The sequence below is a fragment of the Procambarus clarkii genome, chromosome 19 (assembly GCF_040958095.1).
Source record: "Procambarus clarkii isolate CNS0578487 chromosome 19, FALCON_Pclarkii_2.0, whole genome shotgun sequence".
Taxonomy (NCBI): domain Eukaryota; kingdom Metazoa; phylum Arthropoda; class Malacostraca; order Decapoda; family Cambaridae; genus Procambarus; species Procambarus clarkii.
In genome coordinates this window covers 26,467,994-26,492,777 of record NC_091168.1, presented here as the reverse complement: position 1 = coordinate 26,492,777, position 24,784 = coordinate 26,467,994, and the positions used below count along the sequence as shown (strand labels likewise).

Below are 24,784 nucleotides of genomic sequence, written 5' to 3'. Positions count from 1 at the left end.
ACTGTAATTCATTATGGTAAACAAAATCACTTCCAGAAGCAGTGACACAGAGTGGCAACAAACCTATGAAAGTATAGATTCTATACTTTTCTATTCAAAAGGAATGCACAGCTTCAGGTATGCCATCTTCAACTAGTTAATTGTCATGGGTTGCAAAATTCTAGAAAACTGAAGATTGGTCAAAAGGTGAATAAAAAAGTAAGAACTGGCACAGGAATTTATATCTAATGCAGAACCTATGATCACAATCCCTTCCCTAACAAAGGGCCATCGTCTTGTACCATGACATTGTAAAATTTCTTTGTAATTGCATTATGTCTTTTACTGTCCTCACTTGCAAGTTTATTTTCATCCATGTTTAGAATTTCCCTTTTTCTTCCATTTATGGCATAATTTCTAAGAAATTCCTTGTCTTTTCTTTTTTCAAGATTTTCTAAATTGATCATCTTCATCTTGGCCTGTCGCTCGTTCTTCACGGTGATGTTTGAGAGCAGTTCGACTACATAGCTGATGCTTCCTTTGTCCCGCAGTATCTGCATGTGGTCTACACCTTTAAATGTCTTGTAATGGATTTTATATTTCTGTTTGTCTGCCCACTGGAAAAAATATATATTTTGTTACATTTATTATCTATTATGTCTATTATATGTAGCTCCAAGCACAAAATAGAAATGGGAAATACTGTTTTCTTTATCCCTGTGTTTATTTTGACAATTTAATTACTGCTATATAATTTTGTGACTTCTCTTACCTATTGTATCCATTTCCTATGGGTCTTTCCATATAAAATATCACAGCTCCCAACCTGGCCATCTCAGATTTCTATGAAATTTGGTAGGATCTTAGAGTAACATCCATAACGAGAAATCTTATCCTCAGTGACGCATGATATTATACAGCAGGGTTGCCAATGTGATGAAAATACAACTTTTAGCTTTCAAGCTCAAAAAAAAAAAAATCATAACTTTGCTTCTAATTGAAGTCCCCAATCGTTTAAGTTTCTTATCTTCCATAGTACTGTAGCTTGGCATTATCACTAAATATGTTCATATAATTTGGATTCTTTCTGGTAGATAGTTTATGAAAATGGTGAACATTACTGGTGCTAGAACTAAACCCTGTGGTACACCACTTTTAACATTTCATCGGTCTGATATAATGCCTCTGATTACCACCCTCATTTTTCTGTCAAATTTTCCATCTGTTTTACAAGTTTTCCTGTCACCCCCTCTAGTATGTTTTAGTTTCTCAAACAACCTCTTACGTGGGAATGTCAACATTTTTTTTAGGTCCAGGTAAATGCTTTCAACCCAACCATCTCTTTCCTGTAAAATCTGTAGCTCTATCTGGAACCCCGAACCCTGGCATGACCCTTCCGGGAAAGACCCCCACGGAGAACAAACAAGTGCGACAGCTAGACGAAGCCACCTGCAGATACTGCACAACCACAGAATCTGAAAAGGGCAACGAAAACCTTAGAGCCCATGCGGATTCCAAGGAGTGAGCGAGGCACAGCCTGCCAGCACACGGGGTGAGAAGCATAGAACAGAGACACCGCCTCCTACAGAATCGGCACAAAACTTCAACAAGGTAGCTGATGCCCGAGCTACCGAGGCAAGAGCACCAGACACTGGCACGGCAACCAGCGCCTCCACATCCTCCCCTCAAGCCAGCCTGAAGACAGCTCGAGTGAGGAAAAGAAACGCAAAACTGAAGCCAAGTACCCCTGGGCGCACAAATCCTCAGCTACCAGGGACACTGAAAGGACGGGAACTTGCACATAAAGCTGCACCTGGCCAATATCCCTAGGAAGAATGGGGGCAAATAAGCATGATTGAGGTGCTCCAACTCGCCCCCAGGTAAACCTGAATACCACCTAAGATTCCCGCTATTCAAGCGTGCAGGTTTGACGGAAGTTGGGGAGTAGAAAAACTCCCAGAACCCCATCAACCAGGTATCAACCAGGAACAAATGCCACACCCTCAAAGAAAAGAAAAGGTAGTCTGTTAACCAGGACGACACCGGAACCTCGTAACGCACCCAATAAGGAAAAGTAGAACTGAACTCAAATGAGGAAGGGCCCATTACTGAGGCGCAATCCGGGTCACACAGAAGGTACGCCGCAAGTGCCTCCCAAACCTTCTTAGGCGGGATGCGGGAAGCTGAAAACTTCCGGAAGGGACTGAAAAACCCAAGGGAACGTGGAGTCGAACCCTGGGAAGAGCAGAACCCACATCAAATTCGTACACAGAGAGGGGGTGGGGTAAGAAAACCCCCTCCCCTTGCAACAACAAGCCCTGCATCGAGGGTACCAACACCCAAGCATGGTCAAATGGGGCCCCAAGCCCCCTAAGTTAACTCTTCCCCCATTCTGGGATCTTCCATGCCAGGATCCGAGGCCGAGCCGTTTTCCAAATCTTCCACCCCCTAAAGAAAAGGCAGAGGCCACAGCCCCAGCTGGAGGAGCAGACTCAAATGCCTCTGTCGCCGAACTGGATGGGGCAACCCCCATGACCGCCCGAGTCTCACCACCATCTAAACCCTGCCTCGACTCCGAACCCCCCCCCCCCCCAGACGTTTGGGACCCGGCAGATGGAGGAGGGGGGGGGGGGCAGCAGGAAAAACAGCAGCAGGGAAAGGACCAGGGAGTGTGGACAAAACCAAAGTCAAAGAGACTAACGCCCCCAAGTTCGGGGCCCTATAACTAAAGCGGGGCAGCCGCAGGGCATCCGGAAAGGCAACCAAACAAGCACATTGCAGCAACCGAAACCTTGCATGCAACGCTGAAGCTGCCTGCACCCGATTATCAGTATCAGTGGACTGGATGAATTGGAGCACCAGCAAGGAACACCACTCACAGGATTCTGGGTCAAAGGTATCATCGACCCAACAGACAGCATTATTGAGGCAAACCCGGTGAATGTCACCCTGAGACAAGGGGACAGGGTCTAGGAAATGTCATCCTTCGAACTCGCACAAGGCGAGATGGGACCCAGAGGATGCATCCATTGGACCAATGAGCCCAAATGTGGTTTTCCAGGGCCCTTAGGCTAACTGCTAAGGGAACCCCAGGCAAGGTACTGCTAACCGGTTGGCCCAAACTACCAAAAACAATTAAAGCTGAATCACTGCAAAGTGTACAATCACGGGGACCTAGCGGGGGACCACCCGAATAATAGAGAGAGGACAATGACCAAGGGGCAGACCCCTCCACCTGGAAACAAACAAAAAGAAAAAGAAAACCCTGCAAAAGCGCAACGTCCCCAGGAGGAACAGAACCGGCCGCTGTGATAATAGGTGCACAGTACATTGTGCCCCTACCAGCCACCATACTACCTCCTACCCAAGGTCAAACAGTGGCTATGAAAATCCCAGCTGACCCCCGAGGGCGGGCAATCACCGAGACCCTACGGAGGTACAGTATAGTAGTCCCCAAATGACTTGTAGACGATAACCCCAAGTCGCAAGGGCAGTACTTACAGGGAACCTAGGGAAGGTAGCCCTAGGCGCATGCAGCCCCAGTACTACATGAATTACTACTGGCTCGCACACCACCACACAGCAGAACACTGCCCCCAAAGGCACAGCACTGCAAAGAGACAGGAGCCAGAGTTGAACGACTGCCATTCAACATAGCCTCAGAACTGGGGGTTGGATAGCCGGCACAAGGGTCTGGGACTTCCCCTTCCACCCTTCCGGGAAGGGGGAAGCTACACAGACAGTGGTGCAACGGCATTTGTGATGTCATGCTTGTTTGCTTGTTTTTGTATTGGGAATTCTGCTTGATAGTTCCGTTTTCGGTAGCAAATTTTAACCAGGTGGAGTTTGTTTTGAGATGCCTACCTATGAGTGCCTAACCTGATCAATAGCAGACATGGAATGCTTTCAACCACATGGGGGTTGCTATAGGCCATTGCTCCTCGTGCCTCTCTAAGGGGGGCCAGGTTCTGGCTCGAGTTCCCAGAAGGCATAGAACTCCAATCAAATTGACTGATGCCTCGGTCTAATACATACATATCAGCCCGGTAAGCTCCAGGGAGCCAGAGGGGCTCTCCACAGTAATGTAATTGGTTTCCACCATAAACATTGGTGTATTCATATCAACATAATTATTAGTGTTTTTACCATCTCAAAATATAAAACAAAAATAAAATAGTCTTCCAATTTGAATTCGGTTATCAACCTTTCTAGTTGTCTGGATATCCAGACATAGCAATTGATTCAGATAATTGAAGTTAAACTGTTCCGACAAAAAAATAGTTGAAAACTTACTTTAAGACAAACTTGAGCACTGCGTGTGTTGACTGTTCCATCCCCTCCTCCATTAATAATAGCTGGACTATCGGGAAACTTCCCACTTGGATAGATCAGCCTGTATGAAACCAAATACCTCATCTCAACATTCATTTTAAAAGGTATCTAACTGAGCACACAATGTGACTTAAACAATCTGAATTATTAAATATAAAGAATTCACACAAGTTATAAACAATAAGAAGCTAAAAGGTTGTTAAAGGAACAAACATCATTATTATCTATTTAATATTTCCCACAGCTGATCAGGTACCCTTGATCTGGTTCATCAAGCTCTCCTTCTTGAATAGCAAGAGGTTAGCTAGCTGTGCCTCATATATTTAAAGGGAGGAGATTGAAAAGCCTTGGGCCTTTAATATAGAATTCTCTCTTGAAAGAGTATCTATTGTAATACTATTTTTCAATGGGGCTACTTAACACATTCTGCCACGTTTTCTGGTCTCGTAAAAAATCATTTTAGTTTGGCGATTTGACTAGTTTGGAGATGTGACTTAAAAAAATTTCCAGGTGAAAATTATTATGCAATTCCCTCACCTACACTTCAGTACAAGTTCTCTGCACTTTCTCCAAGTCAGCAACTGCTCTTGCTAGAGTGCAGCAATATTCCACACTAGATATTACTGTACTAGTGTCTTAAAGTACCATCATTGGTTTGGCATCTCTTATTTGAAAAAATCTTGTTATGCAGCTTAGAATTTTTCTTGCAATTGTGACAGGTATTTTAATGCAGTCATTAAAAGTAAGGTCTTCCAACAAGATGACACTCAGATCTTTTATGTTGCTTTTTCTTTCTGCAATGTGGTTTGGCTTTTTTATGCAGCTCCAGTTTGTTTTTTTGTTTTTTTGCCATAACACACAAGCTGGAATTTGTTTATAGCATCATATTGTTTATGAGGCTTTCTGAAAAACCTGGCTTATATCAGTTTGGAGGTATGCTATATCCTCTAAAGTTTCTGCTCCTATAAAACTCTCAGTAATATTTGCAAATTATGACATGGTAATAGAGAATGAGGAATGGTTGTGGAGCAAGTAACGATATCATGGGGAAATGAGCTTTTCAAGTTAGATGATCCAGAACTTACTTTTTTGACTACTGTATTATTCTCTGGGAGCTGTTCATTTGGAAATCAAAAATCCATCTTGCTATCTTACCAGTTATTTCTTTCATGTATGTTTTGTGTAGTTACACTACGGTCACATTTGATAAGAGCTTTCATGAAGTTTGTGTATGACAAACAAAACATCTGTTTTAATGAAAAAATGCACAAGGACCGTTATGAGGGTTCGAACCTACGCACAGGATGTTCCCAGCTGCGCCTTAGTCAACTTTTCCATGACATTGTTAAAAGAATTGAAACCTGGAGTGCTCCTGTCCTCATTAGGATCCCGAAGCTTCTCCGAAGCCTAATTGGGGTTTCACACAATTTCCTCATGCACCCGGGTTCTGTCAACCAAATGTTTGACCTCTATGCCCTTACTTCAATCCACTTACTTGGATTTGTTAATTTGATATATCACGCTATTGTGATTTTCGTGTGTAAAACATCTGTTTTGTTCATCTACCATGACATACAAGGTTATGTCACAGTAATCTAACAATTTTGAGAGCCGGGAGCATCCTTTTCTATATTCACATTCGCTTTGCAGATGTGATTCTATGTATTTTGTGATCTTTCTTTCTTAGCATTTTTCATAGATTTTTTATAACATGTGATGTTATGATATTGGTTTACAGAACTTTGACACTTTATTGACACCTTTGTGGGTAGGCATGATCACCATTTTAGGAGTGCCAAGGATGACATTGGTATCTAAGATTCGTCTCCAACTACTGTTTATGGCCCGTGATAATTTTTTCAACCAATTTTTGATAACTGTAAAATTCCAGGAATTTTGATCTGGGGCAAAATGCATGGGTTTGCTGCCTATGGTTACTTCAAAGTCTAGTGGTGGTAGGGTGACATCTGAGATGCGAGTCAAGACTGGTATCAGGTTCACGAATAATTAATTTGGGTTATCAATCATCAGCAAGTTTAAGGTTTCACCGAAAACCATGCTGTGTCCTCGGAATTTCACAAATTTCTTTGTCATAAGTAAATATTTACTTTATCTGCATAGTGGCAGACAAAACAGATGCCACAATTCCATGCTTGAGAGATGCAGAGTTAATGGAACAGACCAAATGTTTTGCAGCAGGGCTCAATAGCTACATACGACACATAATTAAGACTAAACTAACTATATTATTACAGTGATGACAGTTCTACCAAGCATTCAGTATTTGTAACACTAATATCAACAGCTATAGAATTTTCTAAATGAATATATAATACAAGATAGAACCTACTTTTCCACAGTGTCAACCCCTTCACCATGTAAACAATGTAACTCTAGTCCTGGGGCTGGAGCATTACGCAGAAGATCTTTGGTGTCCAAGTACATGTTATACGCGTCGGGTAAATTTAAATCCCTGCAATATACATGACCATTAGTAAACATATATTTCCACTTACCTACAGTATATCAATCTAACCTTTTCATGAATTACAACAGTACAGCACAATTGAGCCCTGAGAACATTTTTTATCAAACCATTTCAATTGCTTAAATGACTAAGTAACTAGAATTATATCAAATGTTAATTTTAAAATTGCATGGTGACCTACGCAGATAACAAAACTTACAGGTTTATGACTATAATTAATATTCTTATCGTTCAGGCATAATGTGGATAAGTGCAGTACAGTATACACATGAATAGGTAGCCTTAACTTTTCCCACTGTTATGTTCACATTGACCATAATTAAAAAGATACAGACTCAAATAACTCCTTGAAGTCTGCTGCAGAGTAGTTTTTGGTTGGAGTTTCAACTATGGTTTCATTTGGTCCCCAGAGTTCATCTGAGGGCAAGAGAAATGCCAAACTAGGAGCCGACCTCTGCTCTGCTCGCACTTTCGCTGCACTAATGACATAAATGCCCAAGTTGTCTCCTGCAAAACAAAGATAGTGTAAGGGGAACTCTTAACCCAGAAAAATTACCAGTTAAGTCAAATATCATCCATCATGATGGAGAACAAAATAATGTCCATTAAACTTTTGATAACTAAGTTTAACCAATATATTTAGCATTGCAAATGACTCAAACTATCCACAGCATGGCACTTGCATCTAGCCTTACAATTTAAGGGCTTCCTGTCCCCCCCCCCCAATCAGCATATACTTATAACCATTACTGTTTTGTCATACTTGAAACCTCTACCAATACTGAGCACATCTTCAGTCTTTCAATGGGCCACAGAAAATAATATGATATTTAATGAGCATAGGTTTCAGTTTCGGTTAGACGCAGAAGTCATTACAGGAAATTCGATACAAAATGTTAACTGTAAATATGATAAAAGCGTGAGAAATGAGTCACTGCATTAATCTACGAACATTCAAAAGGCGGGGCTAGGAGCCTAGCTAACCCTGCAAGCGCATCTAAGCGAGTACAAGTATTGGTCAGTGAGAAGAAAGCAGGACACATACAAAGACATGTTAAACATACATAAGAAGAAAATTTATTGCCCCAGTCAATATATTTACCCAAGGGCCACCATCCTTAGTACACTTGACAGGAACAGGAGGCTAGCTGGTTGTCAGATCTGTCCCCCTATTATTCTTGAGGATTTTTCCAGCTGAATTTTGAACTGGAAAGTATTTTTGCATTTATGGCTCTGATGGGAAGCCGATTCCATGGGTTTATTACCCTATCAGAGAAAAAACATCTCTTTTTTTTTTTACCTACATTGTTGTTTGTTGCAACTGAAACCACTGCCCTTTGAGTGTGTTACATGGGACCTTTTAAAAAAGTAGACTGCATTGATATCTTCAAATTTAGTCAGTATTTTAAAGGTCTCAATGTAATCAGCTCTGTCGTATCTGGTTCGTAGTTTTGCTAGTCCTGAGGCCTCAACCTTTCCTGGATTGATAGTCGAGTTAGTTCAGGGATGATTTTCATCTCTCTGCACTGAACTTTATCCAAAGCAGATATGCCCACTAAAAGACAAGATCTCCATACATGAATACAGCAGTTCTAGTGGGGGAGGGAGGGGGCTCACTAGGTATTTGTAAAGCTGAAGAACCACCTTCCTCTCCTTAAAATCAAGAGTTCATTTAATTGGTGTTTTTAATACAGTTCCTATTTGCTGAGTGACTTTCAACAACTGGTGGATCATAACGCCTTGGTTCTTTTCTTTATAAATCTACTGCATGGAAGAGGAAATAGGAGACCAAAAGAACAACACAGTTTATGAGGCATCACAAAGGTAAAATGCCCTAAATGTGAATACTGTATAACACTTAGACATATGAAGCAACATACAGTATACTAGTAGTTAGTAATGGTAATGTCTTCTCACAGACATAACAACGTAGGATTAAAAACCCACACTTTTGTACAAGTGAAATTTTGTAAGGAATTTACACCAAGTCTTTTTGCACACCTGAGTGCTTTATCAAGATCCGAGTGTGTGATTAGGATGAGACTTACATCTTAACATCTAATCAGTTTAGACATTGAGATGTAAGTGTCATCCTAATCACACACTCAGACCTTAACAAAGGACTCAGGAGAGAGTGAAATACTTGGTGTAAATTCCTTACATAAATTTCACATATACACAACTGTGGGTTTTTATCCTATACAGTATAGTGTTATATCTCACCTGCAGTATAAACTTTGACAGCTTTGACAGAGCCTCCCCAAGCACCAGCTAAGGAAACCATTGTTTCAATATATCTGTCTTTCCAGTCTTGGGGCAGGTGGTTTAGGAAGTACTGTGTCATTGGTGCCCCCATGCTGTGTACAAGAAGGACAATCTTTTGCCCAGTGTACTGGTAAGTCTCCTCAATCAACTGACGCAGTTGTATAAAATATTCGCTGTGTTCATCTGTAATATAAAACATTATTGCAATACCTTTGATCATTATTAAAATATTATTGCGATTAGTAACAATACTGCAAAATTATTGTAGTAGTGCTACTAATTTTGTTAATTTTACTTTAGCGGTATGTGAAATACTAGTTATTAATAAATAATTCCTAGTTGTCCCATTTACAAGAATTCAGATGTGTTATTGCTGCCTAAACAGGCTTATTTAAGAATATTTTAAAGCATTTTGTTCTCCATGGGCATTCGAGATAATATTTTAGAAGACTATCTCCAATTTGGACAAACACCTTAAAAAAAAAAAAAGGTTCGCCACTTCTGCCCTTGGCCAATAACAGTTGCCCAACTCCCAGATATACATTTATTGCTAGGTGAACATAAGGAAAAGTGCCTGAATGTCTTGTCCTGCCTAGAAATCAAACCCAAGTTTTGAATTCTGACCAATATCTTAGCATCCATTGCTATCATAATCTTCCAGCTTCCAGATAAAAAAAAAAGCATGTCTTATTATGTCCTTTCTTTTGAGATATTATACCCATCTCTCATTACTTTTTTCAGCAATAGGGGAACCACACTACACAATGATACAGTACTTAGCTATAGGTTAAAGGGTTCCCTCTGTCCTATTTCTGAATATTGGAACTATGTTTGCCTTCTTTCCAAATGTTTGTAAAGCTTCCTGTTTGCAAAGATGACTGGAAAACATAGTGATTGGAGCACTATATTGTTCAGGATCACTCACATAGGACCCAAGGTGGAACTTAATAGTTATTTATTAACAGTACTGTGTTTATATACAAGAAGGGACATTGGGTTGTGAGAGTATACAACATTGGTGTTCTTATATTTTTGCAAAGCCACCAATACATTTAGTTTTTCGAGCAGAATCTTAATCTGATCCTACTGCCTTGTTTCTGAAACCTAAATCATGAGCACTCTTACTTGGTCTTTAGAAACATCTAGGTGCTCTGTGTTGTATTTCAATGTCCATAGTGGGTTTGGTGTGTAATCTTCATGTTGTAAAAACACACTAGGAAGAGACAAACCAGATAGGTACCAGGGAAAAGAACTCCAACAAATAGCAGGACACACACACACAGGATGGGTAGCACAAAACACAAACCATAAACAGTAAATTAAGCAAAAACAAAGCAATGGCTCAATGAGGACCATTTCATTCCTCATCAAGCAAAGCTAAATGTGGACTTGATGAAGTGGCTGCCTGAAAGGGATCCTGGGTGACCAAGTTGCCATCTGGTAGCAATCGAGCACATTACAGCTGGTTTGTTTACCCTACGGTAATGATTGTTTGCCTTGTTTTCATCAAGGTTACTGATTTCTCTTAATTACAGTAGTTACTTGTTTTCATTTACTCATACTGTAATGGATTTTTTCTTGGTTTTGAATTCATTTCTGATTTCTAAGCTTGTAGAGACAGCCAGTTTCTGGTCTTGACTCTAAGAAGGTTTAGGTGGTCTCAGAGGCCTGGTGTGATTCTGCAATGCTTGGCAGCCCTAGTGTTATAGCTTAGGGGGAGCTACTACAGGGACTCTTCCATAAATAGTGTGAATAACATGTGGGTTAACTCAGCCAATAGTAGTTGGGGTTTTAGGGCTTGTTCAATTTTATAGGCTCCCCATTATTACGTGACTATTTCTGAGCCAGGTAGAGTAGAGAACAAAGCTTCAGGAAGTGAAGCGTTGGGAGAACGAGTCTAGGACATTTGTCATAAGAAAATGAATCAGTTGAGGCAAGTATTATCAGCACTTTCCTTTCTTAATTATTCGCCCAACTACTGTATGGTAAGATGGCATTCACAGGCTTATTATAAGGTTTGGCAAAAAGAGAGCAGTTGTAACATAATACTCCTTGCAAACCATTTCCACCAAACCTTGTGTCTTACTAAAAATAGTGCTTTACTCACTACCTTCCTCACATGACATGTCCACTCACCTACTTCCTTTCCTGCCTCTCATGCTGTTATCAAATTTACTCACACACTATCTTCACCAGTCTATCATCCATTTATTATACTGTATATGCCAACATAATTCTCTTTATAAACTTGGAAAAATTATAGTGCACTTTATTAGGAAAAAAAAAATTGGTGGGAATTTCCCAGCCTCCAACCAGCTGCAATGTAGGGAATCCTTGCCACATTTAACTTTTTGTGTAAAAGGGTAAATTTTGCCTGTTTTCAATTATGTATTTTCTATGTAAAAAATAAACACACTTTACAATTTTATAAGCCTTCAAAACGTTAAAATGGAAACAAAACACTTACTTGGTGCTCTGCGAAAATCAAATGGAGCTCCGCGGACCGTAACACCTCTCTCGTATCCCAGCGGAATCATAGCATTGACAATATCCTTGAAGTATCCTGTTGGTGAGCGTTGGCTAGGATCCAACCACTCCACTGTTGAAGTGTTTCCAAATCCTGGAATTCTAGTTTGTACGCCTGGAGAATTCATAGTAGTACGAGTCACATTGTCATAAAGCAGCCTCATGTTATCCACCTGTAAGTCACAAATACAGAATAAGTTTAAAAACCAATCTTTAAATTCAATATGTTATATTATACTGCATAATTCTACAGATTATAATAACTAAAACAGGCTAACCTTAGTTTGCAAGCATTGTAACTTATACTACGGGCCAAAAAGGCTCAGGAAAATAATGGGGGCTAAAGGCTCGAGTGGATTTGTTGAAGGTCAAGGGGACCTGAAGTACCTTCTGTTGAAGGTACGTCTGTACCAAGGGGACATACCTTTTGTTGAAAGTACGGTTGAAAAAGGTGGGGAGCTCAAGGGAAACAAAGTAGAGAAGGTGGGGTGGCAGAGGGAACTATCAAGAGAAAGTGCCAAGCCATTACAACTTTATAGAACTTGGAAGGTATCAGGATAAAGATTTGGGATGGTTGGGGGGGGGGGAGGGGGGTTAGGAGGAATGGTGCCCAACCCCTTGGGCAGTCAGGGATTGAACACTGACCTGCATGAAACGAGACTGGTGCTCTACTGTCCAGTCCAAGTTGTTGGGCAGGAGTGGGGGGGGGGGGTCAGTAGAGGAGAGGGTGCAGTCAGAATGGGGTGGGGAGATAGGCAAGCTCTTCAGAGATGATATTCCAAGGTCATTTTCTGATCTTGTGCAAACCCCCATTTGCCTTAAACTGCCTTATCTATTTGACAGGATTTTTTTTAAACAAATAAACTATAATATTACCAGCTTATGTCAACACCCGCTTGTGTTTCTACATATACTCTGCTGCTTCCACATTAGAAAACCAGACCTAACCGGTGGGATAATTCAATTTCATGAATTACCAAGTCAGCATGCAGCATTTTCAGTAAGTCTTCTAATGTAATTATAAGCCTTCAAATTTCAGCTTTTACTACTTTGGTATATTTTCCACTTCAATAAAACCATGAATAATCACAGTCTATTACCTTTTTAATTCCCTAAAAGAATGTGTGTATATAGAGCACTGTATGTGGGAAATACTTGCCTAGTTGTACTCAACTAGTTGTGCTTGTGGGGGGGTTGAGCTTTGGCTCTTTGGTTATGTGTAATCTTAAGTAATTACACCAGTTGATTCATAGTTGTGGGTAGTTACAGGATGAGAGCTATGCTCGTGGTGTCCCGTCTTTTCAGTACTGTCATATGCAGCTTTGAAACTACCGACAGTTTTGACCTCCATCGCCTTCTCACTTGTTCCAATCGTTTACCAGTTTGCAAAAGGGAACTTTCTTATGTTTTTCAGTAGCTTTGTTTCCTTAGTTTGAACCTATGTCCTCTTGTTCTTGAAGTTGCAATTTTCAAAATTGTTTTTTGAAAATTTTGTCGATTCCTGTTACTACAGTACTTTGTATGCAGTAATCATATTACCTCTTTTTTTCTGTCTTCTAGTTTTGGTCTATTTAATGCCTCTAACCTCTCCTAATAGCTCTCGTTTTTAAATTTAGGGAGCCATTTAGTTGTATGTCTACACCTTTCCCAGTTACTGAATTTGCTTCTTGAGATATGGGCACTATACAACTGCTGCATATTCCAACTTTGGTCTATAAATGTTCCCAAGCCTTTTGGACCCTTATCATATCTACATTTGAAACTGTATATGGAGTCTGCCTCCACCACATCATTTCTAAGTATTTCGTTTGTTAACTACTCCGATTAAAAAAAAAATTCTTTCTAATGTGTGTGCATGTCAATGCATGTTTGTGCCCATGTGCATATATTAGAAATGGCAATTATCAAAAAACCATCATGAATACTGTAATGTGTTTTGGTTACTAAGATTTGTTAAAATAAAATGTTTTTTAAAGTTCAGAGCCAACATACTATTATTCCATTCACCTGGGCTCTTGGAGACTGGAACCGTGGATCTCGCGCGTGTGAGGCCGAAGCTCTACCGACCGAGCTATTGAGAAGTCTTAATAAGGAATTTATTTAACATACTATTATATTATACAACAAATTATTATACAACATACCCAACAATCAATGACAACAGGAAGCAGCAGTTCCATATTGAGCCATAAGTCAAACCAATAATCGGACTTCTTTTGACAGATGTAATGAATGATCGACGGCTTGTCAAGCTTGGCTTCAATCTGAGACCCTCCATCTCCTGGAACTGAAATGAATGACAAATAAATAAATATAAAAACAGCACTGAGCAAATGTGAAAATTTACAGTCGAGTACAGTATTGTACAGTACTTTCAAATGGAGATATGATGGACTATCTTTCAGTCAAAATGTTCAGTGCCAAGCATGTGCAAATTATGAGAATCAAAATTCTCATAATTCTGGATTACAGATATTTGTACCCTATTACAATAACAAAATGCTTATCGATCAACGGGATGTTAATCGATGTATGTTGGCGAGATCAACATACAGTAAAGGATAACATTACCATTCATATTCTTTTATTTACATGATACGGAAAAGCTTTTTTATATTACATATATTTAACAAGATTCTTGCATAATTGGACTTGTAGCGGCCGGGGCAGGGCAAGAACTTTGGGATATATTTCCTTACGCCAAATGCCTGTGTTCACCTAGCAATAAGGGGGTACTCATAAGGTACATGCTCAACAGTTGTGAGCTGAATGTCATAAAGGGTCAGTTGTTAGCTTAAGGTAGTACTGTAGTTCTCAACCGGTGGTCCATGGGACACCCTCCCTCCCCCCTCCAAAAAAAAAAAGTCAAAAGGCCTGTCAAAAGTCCCCTCCATTTGTCCTGATGATTTTTTCCAGCTGGATGTTAAAAGTCAACAAAATTTTGGCATTTATAGCTTCTGTAGGTATGCAATTCCATGGTATATAACCCTGTGGTATATAACTACCAATACACTCATCTGACATATGGTTGAATTTAATACAGTACAGTATAGGCTATTCACTAAAGAAAAGCATCCGGCAGAATTGTTGTACTAGGTTGGGATTAGCACAAGTCAGGCCCACAATCTTGCCCAATAAAATTAATTCATACCAAAGTCTAAGCCCCTATAGTGCCAAATATCTTTAGTAATTTGTGATCCTAAATTTTGGATATACAAATGGTTTGAGTACCCAGACCTTTGTAATTTAGGCTATGATGCCTACTGGGGACCTACCTGACGGCTGAGTGGATAGCACTCGGGGTCCGTAGTCCTAAGGGTCCGGGTTTGATTTCCGGCGGAAACAAATGGGCAGAGTTTCTTTCATCCACCCTGATGCACCTGTTGATCTATTAGTAAATAGGTACCTGGGAGCTAGACAGCTGCTACGGACTGTTTTCTGGGGATGTGTGCGTGTGTGTATAAAAATTAGGAATAAAGACCTGCCCGAAACGCTATGAATGCTATTGGCTGAACAAGAATGTAAAATCTCTTGTATATGCAGTATAAAGAAAAAAAATCAAGATTGTTTCAGCAAATACATACTGTATTTTCATCAGCAAACCAATAAAACATAAGCAGCATACAAAGAAAAATCTGAAAAATGTGGTCACCTAAGATATTATTTGAAAAATGTTGCACAGTTCAATATAGTGACCATGATTATTGTTTTTTTGTTTGGTATTTATACATACTGTTCTTACATTCTTATACAGCCACTAGCATGCATAACATTTTTGGCAAGTCCTTAATCCTACTTTTCCCCAGAATATGACCTGTCAAATTGTTTAACAACCAGGTACCCATTCACTGCTGGGTGAACAGAGGCTACAGTTAAGGATTGGCGCCAAGTAAATTCTCCTCGGCCAGGATACGAACCCATGTCAAAACGCTTGTAAAGCGCCGCTTGCGAAGTGTCAATATCCCCATGGATATTACATATATACGGCATGCATTCCAGACTCATTATATAGATCGCCTCCACTTTCGATTCATTCCAATGAACAATTTTTAAAAAAAACCAAGTTTACCAATAACTCAATGTCTGGGAACTGGCAACTTCACATCACTAACTCCAAACAACCCACTTCAAGTATCTTCCAGGTAACATGAATGGAGTTCAACAGGTTGATGGTAAAAAATTACCACTGTTCAAAATTGTTTGAATGGCTGTACTATGCCTAACAAACTAGTATTGCAAGAAAACTAAATTTTAAAATATTGAGGAAGGTTAAATAGAAAAAGCTTGAAAAACATTTGTTAAAAAGAAAGGACCATATACAATATTTTTTTATATAAATTTGTTAGATTTAAATATTTAAAATAAACTTTACCGCGTATTTTTAGACCTGTTATGGTCTTTTTTTACTACTGTAACTTCCCAGTCGTCTCACAAAATGTTATCTCATGCCTATTTCGATCTATAAGAGGGATAGAATATAGATTGCTTCGTACAAAACAGTTCGCCAACAAAATTATTCGATTCTATACAGCTGCGATTCCCAACCCAGGGTCATGACCCCTGATGGGCGCTTTTTAGTATTAGAAAATAGGGCTGTCCCCCTCCCCCTCCCTACAAAATGGGAACCACTGTGATACAGGATGAAACACCAAGGCATCTTCCCCTACACCTAATGCCTCTGTTCACCCAGCAACAAATTGATACCCAGGAGCTAGGCAACTGTTGTGGCTGGTATGCTGAGAGAGAGGTCCACCCTGATCTAGTCACAAGGGTCTAGTCACAAACAATGAGAAACCAAGACACTGAGGGAACGAGCTACAAGTATATGGTTATCCAGACTTGCTGTCAATAATTATAAATGTCTGCTCAAAATCCTTGACCTTGAGATATAATAATAGTAGAGACCCGTCATGGACTCCACCCCATGTAACAAACGTGTCTAGTGAGTCATTCTCATGAATCATGAATGATTCTCATGTCATTCTCAATGACAGCGTCTCCATGACAATCACTAGCTGGCTATACACAGCTCTCCTCAACACGATAGTACTAGCAGCGTGTAGTTAAGCTGCTAGTAGTAGTAGTAATAGGCTCCAGTAGGCGTGTATATAACAGGGAAACACTAGCCCGCCCTGATACTAGCTACGCAACAGTTGTGAGTGGCACCAGCAGCCCTTCACTACTAGCCACACTCCTTCCCCCTCTTAACCCATAGGAGGATATGATCTACTTACTCAGCACCACCGGAGGTATGTATTTGGTTCTGCTGACTTTGGAAAAGCAAGAGAAGGCGGAGATTAGGAAAAGGAGAAGATACAGGAGGCTGTTTCCTCTCATCCCGCTGGGGCGTGGGCCGGAGCGTACACTTCACCACGGTCCGGCTGTCTGCCTCACACTGTTGCTGGCTCCTCAACCCGACCCTCATATATATATATAAATATATATATATACACACTTCTCATATATCTAATATATATTTTTCAACCATCTAAATACAAAAAAAAATAAAAAATATTTATTCATGTAAAAGTACATACATAGAAGATGAGTTAGAAACATTTACAAATGTTAGATTTATATACAGAGCTAGTATATACTGTATAATATACCTAATGCCACTAATACGCACAGAGTTTCGGGCACGATATGTAATCTTGGATATATATTTAATTTGCGCCTATTTGGTTATACAGATATATATCTGTATAACTTCATCGGGATGAGTGTGTGTGTGATATTTTCCCCTAGCCAATTTTTGGCATTTGTATTTACGATTTATGCCTGCAGAATCGAGCTATTAGCTGTTGGACCTCGCCTTTCTAACCAATTTATTATTCATCTATTATTGCTACTACATATATTTCTCTCACACACACACACACACAGGTCAACCACTCTGACACTCAAAAAAGTTCTTTCTAATATCTCTGTGGCTCATTTGGGCACTCAGTTTCCACCTGTGGACACACACCTGTAATTTCCACTTAGGTAATTACAGGTGTGTGTCCACAGGTGGAAACTGAGTGCCCAAATGAGCCACAGAGATATTAGAAAGAACTTTTTGAGTGTCAGAGTGGTTGACAAATTTAATGCATTAGGAAGTGATGTGGTGGAGGCTGCATGACTCCATACACAGTTTCAAGTGTAGATATGATAGAGCCCAATAGGCTCAGGAACCTGTACACCAGTTGATTGACAGTTGAGAGGCGGGACCAAAGAGCCAGAGCTCAACCCCCGCAAGCACAATTAGGTGAGTACACATTCCCATGACGCAATCCGTAGCAGCTGTCTAACTCTCAGGGGCCCAGATTCACGAGAATATCCTTTCTCAATCTTTGGGGGCTTTGTTTACAATTATTAAACAGTTAATGAGCTCCGAAGCACCAGGAGGCAGTTTATAAGAATAACAACAGTTGATTGGGAAGTTATAATGATTGTAAACTGTTTAATAAATGTAACCAAAGCCGTCAAAGATTGAGGAAAGATGTACACGTTGGTAAGTACTTGCTTAACTGCTTCGTGAATCTGGCGGTACCTATTTACTGCTAGGTGAACAGGTGCATCAGGGTTAAAGAACGACCGAACGCTGTCCACTCAGCCGCGAGGCCCCAGTGATTGTGTGTTTGTGTGCTTGTTATTGGCACTCACCGGTGTTTACATGTTGAGATTAAGTCTACTTCAAAATTTACCTCGTGATTCATTGATAAGATTAATGTTGTTACATGTTCGCTGCCAGCTACTAAATTATATTATGGACTTCTAATGGCGTCGTACGACGTCGTACGCCTAGAAAGTTCCATAGCCACAAATTGATATATTTTTGAGAGGCTTATCTAGAGTAGGTACGTAGCCCTTATAGGTCGACAAGGTCATCTAGACCAATGTGGTCATCCATACCTTTACCTGAGGGGCCACTAACACTCAATTGGCCTCGTCGAGGACAGGAAGCCGGTGGTTTGTCAAAGGTCCCCAATTGTTTCTGAGGATTTGTTTCTTACTGGATTTTGAACTCTAGTAATGTGTTGGCATTTATGGCTCCAGCGGGTAGGCGGTTCCATGGGTGTGCTTTAATTTATGAGTAGAACAGCATCTATTTTCTATCCTACATAATTGTGTTTTTTTTAAGGGGGTAGAAATAGCCTAAGCTACTCTATCCCTTTGAGATGTATTTCTTTCTTGTCTCAATAAACATACTTGAACTTGAATTGTGGTTTAAAGGAGTCTGAACCTGATTGATGGGGATTAAGCTACCCAAGAAGTGGCATGGGCATGAGTAGCCCGTAGAGTTTGAACCTGTTGCGCTTCTTGTATTATAATGTAATGTAGGACTGAGAACAGGAGATGCTTTTTCCATCCACACGGTTATAAACCCTTGGAACCGCCTACCCGCCGAAGCCGTAAATGCCAAAACTCTGTTAACTTTTAATGTACAGTTGGAAAAGATTATCAAGTTCAAGGTAAAGGGGGGACCTTCGATAAGACGCCGGCTTCCTGTCCTCGTCGAGGCCATTAGTGTTAGTGGTTCTCAGGTAAATATATGCGTTACATCTGACCTTTTGACGAAGTGGTCTGGATTAATAATTTGTCCACCAAAAATGATAGTATCTATAGTTACTATGGACAGAAGTATGAAGTATGGAATGTTCCCGCTAAGAAAGTTGACGTTTTCTACATATTTGTAAATTAGTAATACGATTGCGTGTTAGGCCTAGGATTGTTTATTTAGGCCTAGGGCAGATTAGGTGTAGTGTTACTGTTTCAATTTTTATTTCGCCGTTTACAGCGGCAGCCTCGTTTCTTGCAGGTCGGCGTTCGATCCCCAATGTTCCAGGTGCTTGGGCACCGGTTCCCCACAACCAGTCCTCCCTCGGCTCCTTGACCTCATATCCTAGCTCCATGACCTCATATCCCAGCTTCTTGTCTTCATATCTCACCTCCTTGTCCTCATATCCCTTCCAGTGCTATATAGTCGTACTAGCTTAACACTTTCTCCAGTACTTTTTTCTTTTAACAGAGAAGTGGTACAGCAATAGACGACTTATGACTCCTGCTGTTATACTGAGAGCTTTCCCTCCCCATAGCTCATGGTAAGCCTTATACCTCACTACTTTCTCTGGAACACGACCCGCCGACCGGTTAACAACCAGGTACGCAATTATTGCTGGGTGAAGAGAGGTGAACAGTTAAGGATTGGCGACCAGACAAGCCTCCCTGGTCACGACTCGAATCCAGGTCAAATTGGTCGTGAGGCGCGGGTTCTTCCACACATTTGTGTTTCCAGTTGTGTCTTCTTGTCCTACTTTCTCTCACTGTAATGAGGCTGTCCTTGTCCACCTTGTCAGTTACCCTTAGTATCTTATATGTTGCAATCATGTTCACTCTGTTTCTTCTCTCATCCAAGGTTGTGAGGTCTTGTTCCCTTAACCTATCTTCATAGGTTAACCCTTTCAGCTCTGGCTCTTTTTCAGTTTGGTTTTAATTTCACAAGGTGTAAATTCCAAACCGGTGGTGAATATGTTAATATTGGTCTAAAGATTGTTGTGTAGATTGCCTTCAAAGAACACTGATTTAGGGTTCTAAGTGTGTGTGTGTGTACTCACCCACTTGTACTCACTTATTTGTGTCTGCAGGATCGAGTATTGTGCTCTTGAATTCCGCATTGCTAGCCTTCGGTTGTTTAAAGCAATGACTCCGGTCCTACTTCTCTGTCATACCTAGTTTTAAAGCTATGAATAGTGTTTGCTTCCTCAACCTGCTCCTTTAGTTCATTCCATTTTCCCACTACTCTCATGTTAAAAGAAAACGTTCTAACATCTCTATGACTCATCTGAGTTTCCATCTTCCACCCATGTCCCCTTATTCTGTTGGTATTCCGTGTGAACATTTCGTCTATTTCCATTCTGTCAATTCCACTAAATATTTTGTATACTGCTGTCATATCTCACCACTCCTTCCCTTTTTCTAACGTCGTCAGGCTCAGTTCCTTCAGTCGCTTTCATGTCCCATCCCTTGCAACTCCGGGACGAGCCTCATCGCAAATTTCTGAACATTTTCCAGTTTCCTAATGGGTTTCTTTAGGTGGGGGCTCCATGCTGGGGTTGCATACTCTAAGATTGGTCTCTCGTAGACAGTGTAAAGCGCTCTGAAGGCCTCCTTATTTAGGTTTCTGAATGACGTTCTAATTTTTGCTAGCGGAGGGTACGCTGCTGTCGATTTCCGATTTATATTTGCCTCAGGAGTTAGATTTGGTGTTACGTTCACTCCCAGGTCCCTTTCTCGAATCGTCACTGTTAGGTAGGTTCCCTTCATTGTGTACTGTCCCTTTGGTCTGTTGTCAGCTAGTCCCATTTCCAAAACTTTACACTTGCTCGTGTTAAACTCCAGTAGCCATTTCTCTGACCATCTATGCAGTCCGGTGTATGTATTCACCTAGTTGTGCTTGCGGGGGTTGAGCTCTGCTCTTTCGGCCCGCCTCTCAACTGTCAATCAATCAGCTGTTACTAACTACTATTTTTTTTTATCCACACACACATCCCCAGAAAGCAGCCCTTAACAGCTGTCTAACTCCCAGGTACCTATTTACTGCTAGGTAACAGGGACATCAGGGTGAAAGAAACTCTGCCCCTTTTGTTTCTGCCATCACCGGAGATCGAACCCAGGCTCTAGGATTACGAGTCCAGAGCGCTGTCCACTCAGCTATCAGGCCCCCTGATAGCTGTGGTTGTATGTGTGTGTGTGTGTGTGTACAGACGCTGATTATATGCAGTAGTACGAATGAAAGCACATACTGCTTGCCAGCCTGGTGGTCTCTCTCTCTCTCTCTCTCTCTGCAATTCACGCATCATTTTTCTACTTCTCGTTAAATATAATTAACAAAAAACATAGTTACCCCTCCTTGAGAATATTCAGAATTATGTTTTCTACATGTTGCGCAATGCCTTAGACGCCACAGTGCCCCAGACGCCTGTTGCGCAGTGCTTCAGACTCTTATTGCGCAGAGCGGGACTCCACCCTGGGGATGGTGCATGTGGTTACATGATGTGCACCCCAGCCACCGTGCCTGCCAAAGGTACTGTCTGGAGATCATCGTTAATTAATAAACCAACTATGTATCATGTTCTTATAGTGTTATTCGTGATGTTATGAGAGGAAGAATGAATTGGGAGAGAGAGAGAGACCCGGGCACCACTTGGTACCCATTAACCAGCATTTGGCCTTTGTTAATGAGGACTGACGGCAGAATATACTTGGAGTGGAATGAACCACGCTCCGATCCATAGTTTCGATCATAATCAGATTAAGCACTATGTCCTCATCAACAAAGGCGAAACGCTCGTTAATTTAACCGCCACCACCCCCCCCCATGTTTGTGAATGAAAAACTGTTTACAGACGACTCACCACTGATGACGTATGTTCGTTTGTTGAGCAGTGCTTCGCTGACGACCTCTGTTCGAATCGCAATTTAGTAAATGCTTAATTTCACCCATGTACTTCAAATACAAATAATCGCCAATCGATCCGAAACACCTAACTTAACCTACGCTTAAGTATACATTGAACTTTAATATATAATAATACTAATATATACATGAGAAGAAACAAATTTTTAATACACAGTACGTTAAAATTGATGATTCATGTTGGAGGACGGCCGCAGCTTTAACGAGCCTGGTCTGAGGACTGGATGAAATAAGGATATTAACAAATGCAAAATCACATTCTCCATCGCTAATGTATTTATCTTAACAAATTTTGAGAGACATCTAAAGAAACAAATTTAGCAAGACCCGGCACTGTATGTGGGTCAAGGGAAGGACGTATAGTAGAGGCATGGCGGTACTGTCTGATAAGTCTTTGCACCAGAGCCTAACTGCGTACATTATTAGTGCTTGGGAGTGTGCGTGTTAGGCTAGTACATCCTGTCCTCACACTTAATACACCTTATCCCGTGACGCTTCTTTGGATAAATGAGCATGGACCTCGATGGGTTAGGTGGGTTGCTTAGGTTATTGAATTGTCCAGTCACAAGATCAGACTGCTGAGGATATAAACATGCTAGTGTACATGTTCGTGTGTACGCACGTTGTAAGTTTGGCTACACACACACACATCTCTCTCGAAAAAAAGAAGATTGAACTGTGCTTCTGTCCATGATGAATTTTAAACGCTATTGGCCGTGCATGGTAATTTGTATGTCATTGCTGTGATTCCTCACAATGTCCACTTCTTCCATTGAGGCAAACAACGTTGATATGATATTGAATAAACAATAAACATTGATAAATACTATCCTATGCAAATTTAACGTTTCGCGCGCAAATTTTGCTCGATGGGAAACTATCGACCACAAAGCAACAACAAAAACAAAGTTGTCAAATCATACAGACGTGAATCGGCTACACAAAGGAACTAATGAAAGGCATCGCTGTAAAAGTCGTATAATTCAACGTGATACATAATTGTATACCAGCCACATCTTTATTATTCCCAAGTAGCTGATCACAGAGTTGGACCATAATGTGTGACACCCATAAAAGAAACGGACAAATTCAATACATATAGAAAGAATACCTAAGTAGCGTATTAAAACATATGAATTCATTATTTGAGTCCCAAATGTAAAAAGATTCAAGTCAACGCTTGCAACAGTGTAGGAGATGCCGGCACAGTGTTACCCATTGTGCCATCATATATATATATATATATATATATATATATATATATATATATATATATATATATATATATATATATACACTGTATATTTTTTAAATAACAAAAATCACTTGCCTGTTAAGCAAATTGAGCCTTGCATACTAGGCCAAGTAGTGCGTTCTGGCTATTAAGTATGACTATATAACATACATATTCATATATATATACAGTATATATATGTTGTACCTAATAGGCCAAGTTGCCTAACAAGCCGAGTTTTCTTGAAATAATATATATTTCACATTTTTTTGTTATGGAATGATAAAGCTTTCAGCTAAAATATTATAAATGATTTAAATTATTTTTAAATTTAAGTCAAAATTAACAGAAATTAGATTAAACCTAACTTACCCTATGCTAACCTTAACATAACAAAGTCACTGCCACTTAGTCACAATATTTATTTTCAAATTGTTTATTAATATAATAATATTATTTCAAATAAACAATTTAAATTGAAATATTTACAAATAACAAAAATTACCTGCCTGTTAGGCAAATTGAGCCTTGCATACTAGGCCAAGTAGTGTGTTCTGGCTATTAGTATGACATATATAAATATATATGACAGTGTCAGACCACGAAGGAAAAATTGAAACAGTAATTTTCTTAAGTACTTTCGTATTTAATAATACATCTTCACCTTTCTGAAGATGTATTATTAAATACGAAAGTACTTAGGGAAATTCCTGTTTCAATTTTTGTTTCGTGGTCTAACACTCACATTCTTCATCACGTGTTAATTTTCGTGACACACACACATATAAATATATATATATGCGGAAAATCCACAGAGAAATATGAAATGAGGTGAACGTTTCGGCTTTGTTAAAGCCTTTGTCAACACCAGACTGACTGAGGAGAAGGGAGAAGGGGGGAAGATATATAGGCCGACACCTGACCAACCCATCCCAAGGGTTGGTCAGGTGTAATTAACCAAAAACAGGTATAGCTAAGCTAAGCTATACCTGTTTTTGGTTAATTACACCTGACCAACCCTTGGGATGGGTTGGTCAGGTGTCGGCCTATATATCTTCCCCCCTTCTCCCTTCTCCTCAGTCAGTCTGGTGTTGACAAAGGCTTTAACAAAGCCGAAACGTTCACCTCATTTCATATTTCTCTGTGGATTTTCCGCATAAAATGATCAGTGTTTTGTGATCGTCAATTGCATATATATATATATATATATATAAAAGCTATAACATATGAATGAACGCAAGTAAACAATATATAAAGTAGTCGACGGATGCACTAAAGTACTGACCCGCCAAATGGGAGGGTTGTTATATCTTTGACATATGGTCTGAATTTATTAATAATTTTTCACAAAAACTGAAAACTGTGAAAATTTAGCTCTGCTTATAAATCCTCGTAATTGCCAAAATGTGACATTTTTCTGGCTGTTATTACTTAGTAAACGATAAGTCATGTTATTAATCACAAAAGTTGTTAGTTGAAATAACTTTAAGGCATGTGG

General features: G+C 40.1%; 1 protein-coding gene across 3 annotated transcripts; it reads right to left on the bottom strand.

Moving 5' to 3' along the window:
* Window positions 1-203: 203 nt before the first annotated feature.
* On the bottom strand, window positions 204-16,999 carry LOC123757601 (lysosomal phospholipase A and acyltransferase). Of its 3 annotated transcripts, none has more exons than XM_045741404.2 (8): window positions 16,825-16,999; window positions 13,735-13,877; window positions 11,532-11,763; window positions 9,023-9,247; window positions 7,135-7,306; window positions 6,662-6,784; window positions 4,273-4,372; window positions 204-596 (listed from the first exon to the last, which is right to left on the bottom strand). In XM_045741404.2, the coding sequence occupies exons 1-8, from the start codon at window positions 16,925-16,927 to the stop codon at window positions 243-245; spliced, it is 1,452 nt and encodes a 483-aa protein (XP_045597360.2). In that variant the 5' UTR covers window positions 16,928-16,999; the 3' UTR covers window positions 204-242. The 3 variants fall into 3 exon arrangements, with proteins under 3 accessions (XP_045597360.2, XP_069183299.1, XP_045597361.2); XM_069327198.1 differs by lacking the exon at window positions 16,825-16,999 and adding an exon at window positions 14,866-14,990; XM_045741405.2 differs by lacking the exon at window positions 9,023-9,247.
* Between the last annotated feature and the right edge of the window lie 7,785 nt (window positions 17,000-24,784).